The following is a 15,445-nucleotide window of genomic DNA, read 5'->3' as shown; positions in this document are numbered from 1 at the left end:
ATACTTTTTAACTTTAATTAATCATTCATTTGGCATAAAGCATATTCTATATATTTTGCAATTTTATTGTCTTGGTGTCAACCCCCCCCCCCCCAAAAAAAAAACAACAACTGGTGTCACCCGGTGCGGTCCGCACCCCCCGCCCCGCCTCGCGACACCTCTGCAAACACGTGACCAAAATCATGTGATGTTTACACGCAACGCCATGATGGTGAACTTCGCCGGTCTGCTATTGTGAAAGTGTCTCCCATTTATTTTATAAGCCTGCCATCCGTAGAACGGGGAGTGGGGGTGGGGGGGGGGGGTGGGGTGGGTGTGGGGGTGGTGGGGTGTCAATCAACCAACAGGTTAGGGGTGAAACATTTAATAATGTACTATGTAAATAGGCCTATTATTCCATTTGAATTAATGACTGTTAATGAGTTTGATGCACCTAACAACGTCTCTAAACTCAGTGCAGAAATTCACAAAGAGAAGGCATTATATTTCCCCTAATACTAATATTCAACCTCAGTTATAACGGAGGGTAAAATACACACAATATTGAACCGCTGATATTTAACTGAACTAACGAAGATTAAAGGTCACACAATATTTAACCTCAAATTAACGAAGGTTAAAGGTTGCATAATATTGGTCCTGTTGATTGAACACAAGTCTGATGACGCACCCATTTACCTGTTACTCCGTAAATCCCATAAATCGAGCAGTTCAAGGGCGGTCACTTTGGTGTAACCTGCTTCTCCCATATTTATATTAGACAAGGGACAAAACTGCAGTTGGCGTCCAACGAGTGATCACTTTCAGTTGGCGGAAATCGTTGGGCCTTAGCTGGTGATCAAGTCTAGACCATCCATTGTTCTAGTGATCAAGTCTAGCCCATCCATTGTTCTACGCTCCAAGAAAATTAAAGACAGCAGACACAATTCAATGCAGTGCAGGGGGGATAACTAGCACAATAATTTCTCGTTGACTTACCAATCCTGGCGTTTGAGTGCATAAGGTGAGTTTTAGATTGAGACACTGGTGTATGGCTGTCACACTATGGCTGTCACACTGGTGTATGGCTGTCACACTGGTGTATGGCTGTCACACTGGTGTATGGCTGTCACACTGATGTATGGCTGTCACACTATGGCTGTCACACTATGGCTGTCACACTGGTGTATGGCTGTCACACTGGTGTATGGCTGACACACTGGTGACAGTCTACCACCCCCCCCCCCCAAATGAGATGGATTTTATATAGTTAACATGCACTTTTACTAGGGTCCGCCCCCTCCCTCCCCCCCCCCCCCCGAAAATTTCAAAAGCCCTCCCGGAGAAAAAAAGTCTGGAAGAAACACTGCAAACAGGTTAGATGTCGCAGACGACAAAGCCCACATATAAACATAGAGACCATATTAAAAACACATAAACATAGAGACCATATTAAAAACATATAAACATAGAGACCATATTAAAAACACATAAACATAGAGACCATATTAAAAACACATACACATAGAGACCATATTAAAAACACATAAACATAGAGACCATATTAAAAACACATAAACATAGAGACCATATTAAAAACACATAAACATAGAGACCATATTAAAAACACATAAACATAGAGACCATATTAAAAACATATAAACATACAGACCATATTAAAAACACATAAACATAGAGACCATATTAAAAACACATAAACATAGAGACCATATTAAAAACACATAAACATAGAGACCATATTAAAAACACATAAACATAGAGACCATATTAAAAACACATAAACATAGAGACCATATTAAAAACACATAAACATAGAGACCATATTAAAAACACATAAACATAGAGACCATATTAAAAACACATAAACATAGAGACCATATTAAAAACACATAAACATAGCGACCATATTAAAAACACATAAACATAGAGACCATATTAAAAACACATAAACATAGAGACCATATTAAACACATAAACATAGAGACCATATTAAAAACATATAAACATACAGACCATATTAAAAACACATAAACATAGAGACCATATTAAAAACACATAAACATAGAGACCATATTAAAAACACATAAACATAGAGACCATATTAAAAACACATAAACATAGAGACCATATTAAAAACACATAAACATAGAGACCATATTAAAAACATATAAACATAGAGACCATATTAAAAACACATAAACATAGAGACCATATTAAAAACACATAAACATAGAGACCATATTAAAAACATATAAACATACAGACCATATTAAAAACACATAAACATAGAGACCATATTAAGAGCCCAATCATTACTGTCCAAGTCCAAAAAAATGCGGTCTATCAAGCTTAATTCTGTCTTTTCAGACATGCTATCTGCAATACATGTGACATGATCGTCCGTGACCAGTAACTACACGTGCTAGGGCCTGGTGTTGGCACTGTGTGTACAACAGTCGACTGGATGACGTCATCTTTTGCTGGAAGCTAGACCGGAACAAATATTTGCCGTGAGATTTAAGATCACCTGGCCATCTGGAATTAGCACGGAGCGTCCAGAAAATACTGACCAGACAAGCAAACATTGGGCAGATGACAGCGATTAGCGGAGACTGAGCTAGTTTCGTCTTTTTTTTTTTTTTTAATTTTGGGAGCGCGAATTGCTTGGTGGTGAAACGACGTCCACATGTGTGGCACATGTTCAGCAGTTTAAAATTTTCTGTTTGTGTTTTTCTGGGAGGTTTGACGCGTGCACTAGCTGCAACGTCTCCCGCCATTTTTTTTGTTTAACTTCAACTTTTAATACTAGAGCGCCAATAAGATGGAAGTTTAATACACCCTGATCTGTGGGCCATCAGACACCATCACCTTGTGGGCCATCTGACACCATCACTTTGTGGGCCATCTGACACCATCACTTTGTGGGCCATCAGACACCATCACTTTGTGGGCCATCAGACACCATCACTTTGTGGGCCATCAGACACCATCACTTTGTGGGCCATCAGACACCATCACTTTGTGGGCCATCAGACACCATCACTTTGTGGGCCATCAGACACCATCACTTTGTGGGCCATCTGACAGAAGAGACCATCACATTTCTGCTGATTACCATGGCAACGACTCTCAACGCTAAAGAGTGCAGCCAAAGGCCCCACACTCTGCTGCTGTCGCCGAAAGTATTTTCTGTGCCCAGTCTCAGAGTGGAGGGACCTGCTGACGTCAGCAGATCACGTGACCTACCAGCTACTGACCAGACAGACTCGATCCCACTGCCCTTCCGCTACCAGGTCCGTCTCTGTGAGTCACGTGATGGTCTAGGCTGTGACGTCACGTCCTCTGAGGAAGACACGTGGTCAAGGGAAGAAGATTTGACCACGGCCCTGAAGTGGATCCGCCAAGAGATTGTAAGTACAGTTGGTCCTATTCCGTTATAGGGTACCAGACGCCATTACTGTGTCGTCAAACAAGTAGGGCTAAGACAAGTTATGGGGCTAAGACATGTTTTGGGGCTAGGACAAGTTTTGGGGCTAAGACATGTTTTGGGGCTAGGACAAGTTTTGGGGTTAGGACAAGTTTTGGGGCTAAGACAAGTTTTGGGGCTAGGACATGTTTTGGGGCTAGGACAAGTTTTGGGGCTAAGACAAGTTTTGGGGCTAGGACAAGTTTTGGGGCTAGGACATGTTTTGGGGCTAGGACAAGTTTTGGGGCTAAGACAAGTTTTGGGGTTAGGGCAAGTTTTGGGGCTAGGACAAGTTTTGGGGTTAGGGCAAGTTTTGGGGTTAGGACAAGTTTTGGGGTTAGGACAAGTTTTGGGGTCAGTTTTGGGGTTAGGACAAGTTTTGGGGCTAGGAGAAGTTTTGGGGCTAGGGCAAGTTTTGGGGCTAGGGCAAGTTTTGGGGTCAGTTTTGGGGCTAGGACAAGTTTTGGGGTTAGGACAAGTTTTGGGGGCTAGGGCAAGTTTTGGGGCTAGGGCAAGTTTTGGGGTTAGGGCAAGTTTTGGTGCTAGGAAAAGTGTTGGGGTTAGGACAAGTTTTGGGGCTAGGACAAGTTTTGGGGTTAGGACAAGTTTTGGGGTTAGGGCAAGTTTTGGGGCTAGGACAAGTTTTGGGGTTAGGACAAGTTTTGGGGCTAGGACAAGTTTTGGGGTTAGGACAAGTTTTGGTGCTAGGAAAAGTGTTGGGGTTAGGACAAGTTTTGGGGCTAGGACAAGTTTTGGGGTTAGGACAAGTTTTGGGGTTAGGGCAAGTTTTGGGGCTAGGAAAAGTTTTGGGGTTAGGACAAGTTTTGGGGCTAGGACAAGTTTTGGGGTTAGGACAAGTTTTGGGGTTAGGGCAAGTTTTGGGGTTAGGACAAGTTTTGAGGTTAGGACAAGTTTTGGGGTCAGTTTTGGGGCTAGGACAAGTTTTGGGGCTAGGACAAGTTTTGGGGCTAGGACAAGTTTTGGGGTTAGGACAAGTTTTGGGGTTAGGACAAGTTTTGGGGCTAGGACAAGTTTTGGGGTTAGGACAAGTTTTGGGACTAGGACAAGTTTTGGGGTTAGGACAAGTTTTGGGACTAGGACAAGTTTTGGGGTTAGGACAAGTTTTGAGGCTAGGACAAGTTTTGGGGCTAGGGCAAGTTTTGGGTTTAGGACAAGTTTTGGGGTTAGGACAAGTTTTGGGGTTAGGACAAGTTTTGGGGCTAGGACAAGTTTTGGGTTTAGGACAAGTTTTGGGGTAAGGACAAGTTTTGGGGCTAGGACTTAGGACACGTTTTGGGGCTAGGACTTAGGACAAGTTTTGGGGCTAGGACAAGTTTTGGGGCTAGGGCAAGTTTTGGGGCTAGGACAAGTTTTGGGGCTAGGGCAAGTTTTGGGTTTAGGACAAGTTTTGGGGTTAGGACAAGTTTTGGGGTTAGGACAAGTTTTGGGGCTAGGACAAGTTTTGGGTTTAGGACAAGTTTTGGGGTAAGGACAAGTTTTGGGGCTAGGACTTAGGACAAGTTTTGGGGTTAGGACAAGTTTTGGGGTTAGGACAAGTTTTGGGGCTAGGACAAGTTTTGGGGCTAGGACAAGTTTTGGGGTTAGGACAAGTTTTGGGGTTAGGACAAGTTTTGGGGCTAGGAGGACAAGTTTTGGGGTTAGGACAAGTTTTGGGGCTAGGACTTAGGACAAGTTTTGGGGTTAGGACAAGTTTTGGGGCTAGGACAAGTTTTGGGGCTAGGACAAGTTTTGGGGTTAGGACAAGTTTTGGGGCTAGGAGGACAAGTTTTGGGGCTAGGACAAGTTTTGGGGCTAGGACTTAGGACAAGTTTTGGGGTTAGTTTTGGGGTTAGGACAAGTTTTGGGGCTAGGACAAGTTTTGGGGTTAGGACAAGTTTTGGGTTTAGGACAAGTTTTGGGGTTAGGACAAGTTTTGGGGCTAGGACAAGTTTTGGGGGCTAGGACAAGTTTTGGGGCTAGGACAAGTTTTGGGGTTAGGACAAGTTTTGGGGCTAGGACAAGTTTTGGGGCTAGGACAAGTTTTGGGGGCTAGGACAAGTTTTGGGGGCTAGGACAAGTTTTGGGGTTAGGAAAGTTTTGGGGCTAGGAGGACAAGTTTTGGGGCTAGGACAAGTTTTGGGGCTAGGACAAGTTTTGGGGGCTAGGACAAGTTTTGGGGTTAGGACAAGTTTTGGGGCTAGGACAAGTTTTGGGGGCTAGGACAAGTTTTGGGGTTAGGACAAGTTTTGGGGCTAGGAGGACAAGTTTTGGGGCTAGGACAAGTTTTGGGGCTAGGACTTAGGACAAGTTTTGGGGTTAGTTTTGGGGTTAGGACAAGTTTTGGGGCTAGGACAAGTTTTGGGGCTAGGACAAATTTTGGGGTTAGGACAAGTTTTGGGGCTAGGACAAGTTTTGGGGTTAGGACAAGTTTTGGGGTTAGGACAAGTTTTGGGGCTAGGACAAGTTTTGGGGTTAGGACAAGTTTTGGGGCTAGGACTTAGGACAAGTTTTGGGGTTAGGACAAGTTTTGGGGTTAGGACAAGTTTTGGGGCTAGGACAAGTTTTGGGGTTAGGACAAGTTTTGGGGTTAGGACAAGTTTTGGGGCTAGGACAAGTTTTGGGGTTAGGACAAGTTTTGGGGCTAGGACAAGTTTTGGGGCTAGGACAAGTTTTGGGGTTAGGACTTAGGACAAGTTTTGGGGTTAGGACAAGTTTTGGGGCTAGGACAAGTTTTGGGATTAGGACAAGTTTTGGGGCTAGGGCTAGTTTTGGGGTTAGGACAAGTTTTGGGGCTAGGACAAGTTTTGGGGTTAGGGCAAGTTTTGGGGCTAGGACAAGTTTTGGGGCTAGGACAAGTTTTGGGGTTAGGACAAGTTTTGGGGCTAGGACAAGTTTTGGGGCTAGGACAAGTTTTGGGGCTAGGGCTAGTTTTGGGGTTAGGACAAGTTTTGGGGCTAGGACAAGTTTTGGGGCTAGGGCTAGTTTTGGGGTTAGGACAAGTTTTGGGGCTAGGACAAGTTTTGGGGCTAAGACAAGTTTTGGGGCTAGGACAAGTTTTGGGGCTAGGGCTAGTTTTGGGGTTAGGACAAGTTTTGGGGCTAGGACAAGTTTTGGGGCTAAGACAAGTTTTGGGGCTAGGACTTAGGACAAGTTTTGGGGTTAGGACAAGTTTTGGGGTTAGGACAAGTTTTGGGGTTAGGACAAGTTTTGGGGTTAGGACAAGTTTTGGGGCTAGGGCTAGTTTTGGGGTTAGGACAAGTTTTGGGGCTAGGACAAGTTTTGGGGCTAGGGCTAGTTTTGGGGTTAGGACAAGTTTTGGGGCTAGGACAAGTTTTGGGGCTAAGACAAGTTTTGGGGCTAGGACTTAGGACAAGTTTTGGGGTTAGGACAAGTTTTGGGGTTAGGACAAGTTTTGGGGTTAGGACAAGTTTTGGGGTTAGGACAAGTTTTGGGGTTAGGACAAGTTTTGGGGCTAGGACAAGTTTTGGGGTCAGTTTTGGGGTTAGGGCTAGATTATTTGCGTCTTAGGAATAATGTGTATTATCAGGCCCTAATTATATTGTAGTCAAAATTATTTTGGTAATGATTGTAAGGATTAGGGTTAGGCTTGACATGAAAGGACGGGTTACCTATGGCAGGAAGTGATGCGTTAACCGTAAGTGATTTGTTCAGCACTGTGACGATTTATGACTGTCAACTAGATCAATGAAAGAAATCAAGCGTGAAATCGTGCGTGTCACAAATCCATATGTTTAACGACTCGCTCGTGGGGGGGGGGGGGGGGGGGGGGGGGGGGGGGGAGAGCACCAGATGACCGCCACGTGACTGCCCTTAGCAACGTGACGTCAACGGTTTGACAGCGTGTCATCGTCTGGTTTTGTTTTTCCCACGTTTATCTGTCACGGTTCACTGATCCGACACAAGCAGGAGAAGCGTGCCCCCCCCCCCCCCCCCCCCGCGGAGGCCTACACACACACACACACATACTATTGTGGAGAAGCGGCAAAACTGTGTAAAACTACACACTTTCAACCACACACAGAAAGTAACATGACGGTAAATGTGATGGGAGTAGAGTTAACCAGTTTCTGTGACATAGCCATACGAAAGCATAATGTGGCCAACACTATACCACATAGGGTGGCCAACACTATACCGCATAGGGTGGCCAACACTATACCGCATAGGGTGGCCAACACTATACCCCATAGGTTGGCCAACACTATACCCCATAGGGTGGCCAACACTATACCACATAGGGTGGCCAACACTATACCGCATAGGGTGGCCAACACTATACCGCATAGGGTGGCCAACACTATACCGCATAGGGTGGCCAACACTATACCCCATAGGTTGGCCAACACTATACCACATAGGGTGGCCAACACTATACCACATAGGGTGGCCAACAGTTTCTTCCAGGCATCTCTTCGGGGGGCACCGCCCTCCGAAGAAAGTCTACCCCCCCCCCCCCCCCCGAAAGAAATGGAATTTATATAGAAAATATATAATTATGACCGTGTCCGCCCCCCCCCTCCACCGGAAATTGTTGTCCGCCCTCAAGAAAATTTATAGTGCACCCCCGGAGAAAAAAGGCTGGAAGAAACACTTGTGGCCAACACTATACCCAGTCGCTATTACTTTTTTAATTTCTTGGAACGTAAACTAATGAATTTATGATTGGTCTAGATTTGAATGGAGAATAAACTCTCTCCCCCCCCCCCCCCCACATTTTCAATGCGTTAAGCCATTGTAACCAATCGGCGAAGGAACACCAGTGTGATTTTTTTTTAAAAAGGTGTCATGTCAAAACGGCCCGGGACAAATCGACCCCATCAAATCGTCCCCGTTAATATGACCCCGTCAAATCGACCCCCAACAAAACGACCCAGTCAAAATAGCCCAGTCAAAAGGGCCCCGACTTATTGGCTCCCGTCAAATCGGCTCCCGTTATATTGACTCGCGACATTTAGGCTCCCGATAAATGGGCTCCCGACAAAGGGGCTCCCGACATATCGGCTCACGACAAATGGGCTCACGACATATTGGCTACCGACAAATGGCCTCCCGACAATTGGGCTCCCGACATATTGGCTTCCGACAAAATGACTCAGGACATATTGGCTCCAGACAAATGAATGGCATGACCACTATTGAATTAAAGGTAACCATTTAATCCTACCGCCAATACCACTATAACCTCTTTTAAATGCCTGAATGAAATTGTTTTTCATGAACCAACATCAATTCACAAACAAATCGAGCCCTAAACAGCTAAATACCACCAATTCTTAAGATTTGATAATGTTAAATTTATAACAGTAAAGATCTGTTGCTTAAAAGCGAGCACAGAAGTGTACATGTATGATATACATAATGTTTACAGGATAACGGCATTTTGTTTTGATAACCTACAAGCATACGGAGGTAGGAATGTACAGCGTGGACCCCTCTCCCCACACACTGAGTTGGAACAGCCTATAACCGACTATGGAAGTCATAGATACTATTGCTTATAATAGATGAACAAGAGATGCATTTGTTGTATTACTTAAGAGTGTTGGATAAGCTAACTCTAAAGAATATTGATGTAGGGGTCCCACTGGCAGGTGTCATATTCACTGAGACCGTTTTGCCGGAAGACTTAGTCTCTACCGAAACCTTATTGTCAGTGGTCCTTTAGTCGGGAGCCAAATTGACAGGAGCCTATTTGTCGTGAGCCAAAATGACGGGAGCCTATTTGTCGGGAGTCGTAATGACGGGGGCCGTTTTGCCGAGAAACTAAATGACGGGAGCCTATATGTCGGGAGCCTTATTGACCGGAGCCCTATTGACGGGGCTCTTATATCGGGGCCGATTTGTCGGGGTCCTATTGACGGGGCCGTTTTGTCATTGGCTGTTTTGACGCCGCACGAAAAAAAAAATCCTATAAATCTTACAAAACCCTGCAGACGTCAATGGCGGATGTGATGAATAACTGAACGTGAATGCGCTTGTTGACTGCAAGAAATAAATTAAGTCAAATGTCTCAAAGTGGGCAAAGAGAAAGAAAACTTTGTACTGATTCAGAATGTATTAAAACTTTGTACTGATTCAGAATATATTAAAACTTTGTACTGATTCAGAATATATTAAAACTTTGTACTGATTCAGAATATATTAAAACTTTGTACTGATTCAGAATGTATTAAAACTTTGTACTGATTCAGAATATATTAAAACTTTGTACTGATTAAGAATATACGAGCCGACCCGCGGCGTATCACACGCCGCTATTTAGTTTTATTTTCTACTTTTCAATAATTCAAATTTGTGAATTCGACAGTACCGTGGCTGTCACTGAATTTTTTTTGCTTTAAAACACTAAAACCCTCCTTTTCCCCAACCCCCCCCTCCCACCCCGTGAAAGCAGCCTCCTCTTAGTTACCCCCCCCCCCCCCCAAGTTTAAAATAGTTTCAAACTAAATTATCTGCGTCACTAAAGCCGGCTCTACGATTGTAAACATTTAGCGTGAACCACAGCTCACCAGACCATGTGGGGTCAGAGTTTCTTCCAGGCATCTCTTCGGGGGGGCTTAGCCCCCCCGAAAATTTTTTACCGCCCCCCCGAACGAAATGAAATTTATGTAATTCATATAGAAAATATATACTTTTAACAGTGTCCGCCCCCCCGAAGAAAGTTTACCGCCCCCCCCCCCGAAGATTTCAAGTGCCCCCCGGAGAAAAAAGTCTGGAAGAAACACTGTGTGGGGTGAGGGTGGTTGCGATATGCCTAGAGAGGAAGAGAGAGGACTGCTAGGCGCGCTTACAGCTTGTTTTCTAACGTCTCCAAGTAGAGAATTATATGTATAGATCAAACTTTATACTGATTCAGAGTATATTAAAACTTTTGACTGATTTAGAATGTATTAAAACTTTGGGCTGATTTAGAATGTATTAGAATTTTGTACTGATTCAGAATATATTAAAACTTTGGGCTGATTGAGAATGTATTAAAACTTTGTACTGATTTAGAATATATTAAAACTTTGTACTGATTTAGAATATATTAAAACTTTGGGCTGATTGAGAATATATTAAAACTTTGGTCTGATTTAGAATGTATTAAAACTTTGTACTGATTCAGAATGGGAAGGTTAAAAATCCTTAATAAACGTAGAAAAGCAAGTGTACTAAAATCTGGTGAAACAGCATACTGGTCAAACATTGAAATAAGTCAATACCATACATTATTGGGAAAAACGTAAAATTGATTTAAAAAAATTTCAAATAGTTAAGTATCATTCTGCAAAAAAATTTTTTTATACAATCAACAACAACAGCCTCTGACACAGGTGATGTTCTTTGAATTATTTATTTATTTTACATTTTTTTTTGCTATTACCAGTATTGGAAAAGATATGTGAATGTATATTAAAATAAATGGGAGCGATCTTCCCTCAACTTTCTCGTATATGTTGGTAAGGAGGTTGGTTAGTACTTTCAGTACTGTTCACATGAATTTAATTAAAAATTGTAATACTTAATTTTTTTAAATAGAATATAATTGAGTAGAAAAAAAAACTGCGTTCCAAATGTATGTAAACATTTTGATCATTCTTGAGCGGAAAAATAGTACTTATTTAAGAAGAAAACATTGAGAATTTTTTTTTTAAAGTTAATTAAACAGCTTATTAAGTCACATTTTATGTTTCATTGCATTGTCATCGAAGCTTGACCTACGTAAAAAGTTTGAAAAAGTCAAGTTGAAGTGATTTTTTTAGGAATCGGAAATACAGAAAAGTACTACTTCCGGTCACTGGAAATCTCTCTAAATTTGATAGAAAATGATACAGACATCATCACTTTGTGGGCAATTAGATATGTGTAATAAAATTAACAATTCCGGAGTGAAGTGAAATGTACAGGCTGGTTACATGAGTTTTGGTTGACCCTAAAAAAAAAATTGTGGGCCTCGGGTTGCTGCTCCATCAACCCCCCCCCCCTCCTTTTTAATCCGCCACTGCTTCCTCTCACTCCCAACCTGTAGCATACCTACTACCTGTAAAATTATCCCAGTCTATCACGTCGTGCAAATTAAAACTGTATACTAACAAGATTTTCTTTGCACTAAATTAATTAACCCCCCCCCCCCTCTTTTTATGTTGGTAAATTAAAAAAAGATCTAATTAAGCTTTAAAATTTGTTCCATTACAAGCTTTTATTTCGGCCATACTTTCTGAGACTAGGTTTCTTTGAGGGTTCGAGGTCAAACTTGATACTAAACTTAGACCTCAACGAGCATTATTTGTTTATATCTTTTAGCCCCTAACGACAAGAATATCTGAATTTTAATTTAAAACCGAAAGTAAATTAGCCTATTCTTTAGTATTTAGATATTCTATATTTAACAACAACATACTTATTTTATTCTTAACACGGCAATCGATTCTCTGCTTGGTTTACTTCACAGCTTCAGATGAAAGAACAAGACAAATCACTTCTTAAACAGTTTAAGGACCTAAGGGCGAGCATCCTTCAGTTAAGGTATAAAAAAGTTTATGTAGAGTTACCTCCCTTCAACCATCGCTCATGTAAATCTTAGATCTTTCTTTGATTTTTGTCTTCAAATAAAACGAGATAAAATCATGCTCCTATAGTTGCTGCTAGTGTATAGCCTTTAATACTGTTTCCCCTAACACCTGTCTGCCTGTCCGCTCTAACACCTGCCTGCCTGCTCCCTCCCCAGATGTATTTACACCATGCACAGTTCCTGTTCAGATGTGAGCAGCCTAGAGGGCAGCACGTACTCCCTCAACGAGCCAGCCAAGTCCCCCAGGTTGAGGAGACTGATGCAGGACACACGGTCCAACAAACTTTCTGTCTCCCTGCCCAGTTCACCCCTGGTGGAGCGCTTCAAGTGGACGACAGACCATTACATTTAGACATCACATGGGACCATTACATTTAGACTATTACATTGAGGTATAGACAGGAGATGATCGCATGAAATTAATCAAATGTTTTAAGTCTATTGTAACAGAAATAAAATGACATTGAAACCATTTTCACCCGAGAAATGTGTTACTGTATGGAAAACACAATGTACAGTTGTATCCAAATGTTAAGCTTGTGTATTGTTACGTTTGTATCAAAACATAAACTTGTTCAACTCCTAAAGCTGGCTACAAGAAGTAACTTCACAAACAAAATAAAAAAAGATTGAAACTTTTATTACCAGGTGACCATTATCAGACTTGAGCGAGATGAAATGTTTTTTACAATTGTATTTCTGTTGACTGTTGTGTTTTTTACAATTGTATTTCTGTTGACTGTTGTGTTTTTTACAATTGTATTTCTGTTGACTGTTGTGTTTTTTACAATTGTATTTCTGTTGACTGTTGTGTTTTTTACAATTGTATTTCTGTTGACTGTTGTGTTTTTTACAATAGTATTTCTGTTGACTGTTACGTTTCTACAGCCTCTGGTTGATTGCTGACTCCACTAGAAATTTTATTGAGCGTGTCAGCGTACTGAAACTGGTCACTGTTTTCATACTCACTCATGTCTAAAGCCACAACGGCACTTTCCCTGACCACTCGTTCTGCATCTTTTAAATACCTGTGTAGGACAGCTGTGGCCTCGGGTGTGGCGATGGAGCCCAGAGCCTCGGCACACTCGTGGCGAACCATCGGGCTTTCGCTGGCGTCCTCCAGGTTTTGTGTCAGCTGCTTGACGCAGGCATCGCTCTGTATCTGGCCTAAGACGTAAGCGATTTCATGACGGAACAAAGCACCTTTACACTTCAACCCTGGGGAACAAGCAATAACCTCATGAAGGGAGGAGACTCAATTTGACATCTAGCATCACAAATATTGCTTGGCAATAGTAAAATACACTGTTTTAGTCCTACTTTTAACCCTTTACAGTCCGGGGCATATTTACTTACCTGTGATCAGGTGAAAAAAAGATTTTTTAACCACTGCACTTTTGAAAATATATTAATATTTTAAAATATCCGTATAATTATTAAAAATATAATAAAAAGTATTACACAAAAAATGGTCATCATAGTTTTTTACGTAGGAGGTTAAATAGCTTAATATCTTAATAATACTAATAATCAACATTAATCACAAAAAAAAACCATTTAAACAAAATGTCACTTCCAATATTATTTTTTAAAAAAAATTTGAGAGCTAGAAAACAAATTAAACTAAGTCCCTTAAACTGCGTTCTTTTACAGCCGGTATCTGTAAAATCTCATTACTCGTGAGAATTCAGCTGCCATTTGTAAATAAGCACAAGATACATAGTGCAGACAAATACAGACACACGAGACTGTACCACAAAATCATTTTCTAGGGACAGCAGGGGTTTAAAGGGTTAAAAAGGAAAAGGGTTAAAATGACCCATATATTTTAACATTACTTTAGTTTCAAGAAATAATTTTTGAATCCTTAAAACCACTCATGGTTACCAGATGGTATCATGAAAGCATGGTGTTCAATGCCTATTACAGCAATAAATGTTTAAGAAATAACAAGTAGTTTAGTACAGGATAAAGCCATAAGTTTTTTAAGAACTGAGCAAGCCATTAATACAATACCTTCGGCTAATGCTAGAACTGATTCTGTGGTCCCCATATTTCTCAGTGTGAACATAGAGCGATATCTGTGAAACAGTGGCAAGTCCTCGTCTAGCAGGTCCCGTCTTAGGTCTTCTAGCGAGGCCAGCTGTGTAGGTGGGGCTGGATCAACGGAACAATAAGGATTGGCAGGCAAATCTGTTTCTGCGCTTGACTGTTCTCTCAACCACTTCAAACGCCCTATTGCCAGCTGACATGTTTCAGCCACCTGCAAAATTACATCAGAGTGACCCATAAAAAACTACATAGGGAGATTTTAATAAATTATTATACCAACAGGTCTTTTCACATTAAACAATAAAAGACAACATATACGACAACATTTTCATTAGGTCAAATGCTAAATATTCAAATCCATCTTTTATAAAGTTCACTTTTGAATTAATAGTCCATGGGGCAAGTGGAGTAAAGTTTACTTGCTTCAGTGACCTTGGCATATGACGAGAAAGTGTGGTCAGCACTATGTCCAGCTCCCTTTATTTTCCCTAATGTGGGTTGATGATTCAGTGAAGAATGATTGGATGGTTGTTTTAGAACTTGGTGTTGAATGATTGGGTTGATGATTGAGTGGTGAATGACTGGGTGTTACTGGAACTTTCTAACACTTACTTCCACCACTGGGTCTTTAGCAAACACTTGAAGCACCTGGAGGGCCGAGTTGTCCCCTATAGCACCCAATGCTTCACCTGCAAAACTCTTTTATTAGCAGAATGCTCTTTCAAACATTATATCTTAATAGCTATGTACATTTAAACTTAACACAGCAGACTTTCTAAATGACCTAACAATGTAAAGGGTGTACAATAGTCTACTACTACACTAGTTAAAAGCTTGAGACAAACCTGCTTCATGTCGTACCATGGCTTCCTGTGACTTGTCCTCCAGCACGCGCACCAGGTATGGAATTGCATGCACATTCTGCATCTGACCCAAACAATATGCTAGTTCATGCTTTAGCAAGGCAGATTCATCATCAAAGCAAGCTGAAATAGCCTCCACTGCTTCATTGCCACCAAGATTTTTCAGGGTAAAAAGAGCACGAAACCTGTCTTTTAGTGGAGCTGTTTTATCCTGTAAAACTCTTCCGATCTCCGCAATAGAAGACATGTTACTGTACCCTAGGAAAATACAATTATATTTCACTGTAAAAATTTAAAAAAATATGGTTCTGTTGTCTAATACCACTGTGTATGACTGTACATTGGAAATCCAAGCAAAATGCCAAAGATGGAACCAAGGGACAGGACGTTACCTACAAAACATTTAAAATAATATAATATATATTTGATTCAGAGTAGGCCCTACAACTGCAGAATTATATTTTCTCCCATTTCTTAAGTTCAATTTCA

At 41.6% G+C, this 15,445-nt stretch overlaps 2 protein-coding genes across 2 annotated transcripts; one reads left to right on the top strand and one right to left on the bottom strand.

The window, feature by feature from the left end:
* The first annotated feature begins 766 nt into the window (after positions 1-766).
* LOC131957588 (uncharacterized) lies at positions 767-12,672 on the top strand. Its single transcript, XM_059322335.1, has 4 exons — positions 767-1,003; positions 2,368-3,410; positions 11,922-11,995; positions 12,198-12,672. The coding sequence occupies exons 2-4, from the start codon at positions 3,117-3,119 to the stop codon at positions 12,391-12,393; spliced, it is 564 nt and encodes a 187-aa protein (XP_059178318.1). The 5' UTR covers positions 767-1,003; positions 2,368-3,116; the 3' UTR covers positions 12,394-12,672.
* LOC131957572 (deoxyhypusine hydroxylase) lies at positions 12,664-15,211 on the bottom strand. The gene is made up of 4 exons (XM_059322334.1): positions 14,939-15,211; positions 14,706-14,782; positions 14,058-14,304; positions 12,664-13,259 (listed from the first exon to the last, which is right to left on the bottom strand). Exons 1-4 carry the CDS (start codon positions 15,201-15,203, stop codon positions 12,916-12,918), a joined length of 933 nt encoding a protein of 310 aa, XP_059178317.1. The 5' UTR covers positions 15,204-15,211; the 3' UTR covers positions 12,664-12,915.
* Positions 15,212-15,445: the final 234 nt, after the last annotated feature.

The sequence above is a fragment of the Physella acuta genome, unplaced genomic scaffold (assembly GCF_028476545.2).
Source record: "Physella acuta isolate Inbredline_101_S28 unplaced genomic scaffold, ASM2847654v3 ptg000081l, whole genome shotgun sequence".
Classification (NCBI taxonomy): domain Eukaryota; kingdom Metazoa; phylum Mollusca; class Gastropoda; family Physidae; genus Physella; species Physella acuta.
Note: the sequence above shows the minus strand (reverse complement) of the source record. Positions and strands in the feature narration are given on the sequence as shown.